This window comes from Lissotriton vulgaris, chromosome 1_1, assembly GCF_964263255.1.
Source record: "Lissotriton vulgaris chromosome 1_1, aLisVul1.2, whole genome shotgun sequence".
Classification (NCBI taxonomy): domain Eukaryota; kingdom Metazoa; phylum Chordata; class Amphibia; order Caudata; family Salamandridae; genus Lissotriton; species Lissotriton vulgaris.
This window is the reverse complement of record NC_141685.1, coordinates 103,675,993-103,679,987: the sequence shown is the minus strand read 5'-3', so window position 1 is coordinate 103,679,987 and position 3,995 is coordinate 103,675,993. Positions and strand designations below refer to the sequence as shown.

The window sequence follows — 3,995 nt, the reverse complement described above, 5'->3', positions numbered from 1 at the left end:
AGAAAATTTAAGACATTAATATTGTGAATTTTTTGTTAATTAGTTGATGTTTGCAAGTACGAACACTTCTTTGTGTCAAGTAATGACCTTAAGAGTTTTGTAACTTTTAGATGCTCAAATTGTGGATTTTGATGCAATTAAAACATTTTCAAGGCCTTAAATTTCTTTGAAGGTTGCATGCGGGCAGCCTAAGTTATCCTGCAAGAGTTTCTTGATTAATCCTATTGATACTACAATATGTGTTCTCTCATGTAAAGTCAGGTTGTTAGAAGCTTTTCTGCAACTCAAGATACACCTTACTTTTCACCTCATGTGGATGCATTTCTCATGTTTAGTGAGATCTCCTTTCTGAGTATAACGTTTCTGGCTTTCCCCTCCTGTATAAGGCTTTAGTCCAGTGTGAATTCTCTCTTGTGAAATGACATTGTATTCGTGATTAAACCTTATCTGACATTCAGAACACACACGAGGCTTTTTTCTCCCTTGTGAGTTTCCTCATGTCAAGTGAGAAGTAATTTGTGACCAAAACATTGCTTGCATTTCGAGCACTCATAAGGTTTTTCCCCAGAGTGGGATCTCTCATGAAGCATAACACTGTCTTTCAGATTCAAGCTTTTATGGCATAAGGATTTTCTCCAGTGTGGAGTTTCTCATGTTGAGATAGCGTTTTTCTCTGCAGCTTTTCTGGCATTCAGAGCGCTCATAAGGTTTTCATCAGTATGGAGTTGATTATGGTTAGTGAGGCTGTGCCTATCGAGTGAGATTGCATTTAATATTTATGCTTTTCTGGCACTTGGAGCACTGAAGTATTTTTGATGGTGTGTTTTCTTATGGTGCATGTAACCATCACTACCTCTGAATCTTTTCTGACATTTAGAGCACTGATAATGTTTTTCCCCCAGTGTGGATTCTCACATGTTCAGTGAGATCATATTTACGGCTGAAACATTTTTGGCATTCGGAGCACTGGTAAGGTTTTCCCTAGTGTGGGTTCTTATATGGTGAGTGAGATTGATTTTTTCACTGAAACATTTGTGGCATTCAATGCACTGATAAGGTTTTTCCCCAGTGTGGGTTCTTATATGGTGAGTGAGATTGATTTTTTCACTGAAACATTTCTGACATTCAATGCACTGATAAGGTTTTTCCCCAGTGTGGATTCTTATGTGCCGTGTGAGACTATTTTTTATACTGAAACATTTCTGGCATTCAGAGCACTGATAAGGATGTACCACCGAATGGGTTATTGAATGTTGGGAAAGACTTTGTTGGTTACAAAACCTTTCCTGGCTTTCAGAGAGCTGATAAGGTTTTTCCCCAGTGTGGAATCTCACATGTGCCGTTAGAAGTGATTTACGGTTGAAATGTTTTGGGAATTCAGAGCACTGTTAAGGAATTTCCCCAGTGTGGATTCTTATGTGCCGTGTGAGACTACTTTTTAAACTGAAACATTTCTGGCATTCAGAGCACTGATAAGGTTTTTCCCCAGTGTGGTTCATTGCATGTTGAGAAAGACTTTGTTTTTTACAAAACCTTTTCTGGCATTCCGAGCACTGATAAGGTTTTTCCCCAGTGTGGATTCTTGTATGTTCAGTGAGTCTGATTTTTACACTGAAACATTTCTGGCATTCAGAGCACTGAAAAGGTTTCTCCCCTGTGTGGGTTCTTATATGATGAGTGAGACTGTTTTTGTCAATGAAACATTTCTGGCATTCCGAGCACTGATAAGGTTTCTCTCCAGTGTGAGTTCTTCTATGCCGAGTGAGATGGGTTATGGCATTGAAACATTTCTGGCAATCTGTGCACTGATAAGGTTTTTCCCCAGTGTGGGTTAATACATGTTGAAAAAGACTTTGTTTTTTACAAAACCTTTTCTGGCATTCAGAGCACTGATAAGGTTTTTCCCCAGTGTGGATTCTTGTATGTTCAGTGAGTCTGATTTTTACACTGAAACATTTCTGGCATTCAGAGCACTGAAAAGGTTTCTCCCCAGTGTGGGTTCTTATATGATGAGTGAGACTGTTTTTGTCAATGAAACATTTCTGGCATTCCGAGCACTGATAAGGTTTCTCTCCAGTGTGAGTTCTTCTATGCCGAGTGAGATGGGTTTTGGCATTGAAACATTTCTGGCATTCTGTGCACTGATAATGTTTTTCCCCAGTGTGGGTTAATACATGTTGAAAAAGACTTTGTTTTTTACAAAACCTTTTCTGGCATTCAGAGCACTGATAAGGTTTTTCCCCAGTGTGGGTCCTTATATGTACAGTAAGGTCTCTTTTTTCACTGAAATATTTCTGGCATTCAGAGCACTGATAAGGTTTTTCCCCATGGTGGATTCTCATATGCTCAGTGAGATGAGATTTACGGCTGTAACTTTTGTGGCACACTGAGCACTGAGAGTGGTTTTTACCAGTGTGCATTCTCTCAAATTCAGTGAGATGAGATTTATGGCCGAATCTTTTTTGGCACAGGTAACTTTTTTCCCCAACTTGGGTTACTTTGCTTTGATTGAGGCGAGTTTTAACACTGAATTTGTTCTCACAGCCCGTGTTTTTATAAGGTTTATTCCTAGAGTTAATATCTCTACATTTAGTTTTCTCTTGCTTATATGCCACGGTAACAGTGAACCCGATTTTAGAGTCGGGCTTGTTTAGATAATGTTCAGCATTTATCTTTAAATGAAATTGTGTGTAATCTTCTTAACACTTAAATTGAGCAAAATATGTCTGGATGCAGCCCTGTAACACCTGTCGAAATGTTTCTAGCAAATAACAGTCTTTTGGTTATAACCTCTCCGGCAGCAACTTATTTTGTGACTGAAGTTTTTCTCAAATCTATTTGTATAGGTTCTTAACAATGCAGTGATAAGGTGTTAGTCTGATATTTAATGGTTAAGCTGAGAAGTACCTTTTTGCCCTGGCATAATGGCAGTAATTGAGAACATTAGAACATGCACAGTAATATTGTGTCTCACCAGTCGCAGAACATCAGTTCCTTTTACCCTTTCTATGTTTGGTGGAAGGTTAAGGATTGTAGTTCTGAAGACGAGGATTTATTTACATTATCTAAGGCGCAATGGTGCTCATTTAATCCATTTTTATATTTAACAGTTTTACATATCACTCCTGCACAACAGATAATGTTGAGGCGATTTACATAGAATTACAGAACAGTACACAATAAAAAGGATGGTCACGAACAACACAATAAAGTGGTAAATTTTTAACGTTTTCGCCAGAGTGAGCAGAGTGGGTTAAGGTGTTATATCCCGAGGCAGATAGTCTCAAACTTGCGTAACTGGTTAAAAACGGTTGTTGAAGAAAGGTGATTTTCCAATCTTTTGGTAGTTAGCGTGTCAGCTTCGGAGTCTTCTATCAGTGTCTTTTCTTTGATGGTTTGCTGAAGAAACCTTTTGTTATATCTTTCTTTTATGCAGTGTGTGCTTTCTCTCTGGAATTACATGATGCTTTAGATCATGCGTGCTTTAGATGAACGTTATTCTGTCATGCTGAGGCAATTTGTCTTTCTGATAATATTTCGGATGAGGATGTTGTGATTGGTCTTTCTGGCACTATTTCCGATGCTGTGTGGACATATATGACTTTGCTCTGGGTTAATGAAATGCAAAATTAGAGACTTCACTTACAGGTATAATACTTTCCTCAGCTCCCACTTCCTCGCCACACCTAGATTTTGGAAATTGTTTAAACTTAGAATGCTGGATGTCCTTCAGTTTTTCAAAATAATCCTTCTTATGGCACTAACATTCAGTTGGCTGGTGGTAAATCTTGCTTTCTTCGTCCGTAATTTCAATCACCTATAGTATTAAAATTAAATAGTTAATACATGTAAATATCCCCAAAAATAATTAACAAGCCATATCAAAGCAGAATTGCAGAATTTTGAAAGTGTTGAGCCGTTCTTCAGACAGAGCAGAGTGTAGAATGGTAGCCTGAGAGTACTTGGATCTAGGAGTGAGGATTTGTAGAATTTCC

General features: G+C 38.2%; 1 protein-coding gene across 1 annotated transcript; it reads right to left on the bottom strand.

The window, feature by feature from the left end:
- Nucleotides 1–739: 739 nt before the first annotated feature.
- Nucleotides 740–3,792, bottom strand: LOC147737606 (uncharacterized). Its single transcript, XM_086934970.1, has 2 exons — nucleotides 1,534–3,792; nucleotides 740–1,191 (listed from the first exon to the last, which is right to left on the bottom strand). Exons 1-2 carry the CDS (start codon nucleotides 2,418–2,420, stop codon nucleotides 912–914), a joined length of 1,167 nt encoding a protein of 388 aa, XP_086791096.1. The 5' UTR covers nucleotides 2,421–3,792; the 3' UTR covers nucleotides 740–911.
- Between the last annotated feature and the right edge of the window lie 203 nt (nucleotides 3,793–3,995).

Coding starts and splice junctions, on each gene's coding strand:
- LOC147737606 (XM_086934970.1), bottom strand. CDS start 2,420: ATGCACACTGGTAAAAACCACTCTCAGTGCTCAGTGTGCCACAAAAGT. Junction 1,192..1,533: donor TGCTCGGAATGCCAGAAAAG/GTTTTGTAAAAA, acceptor GAAATGTTTCAG/TATAAAAAATAGTCTCACAC.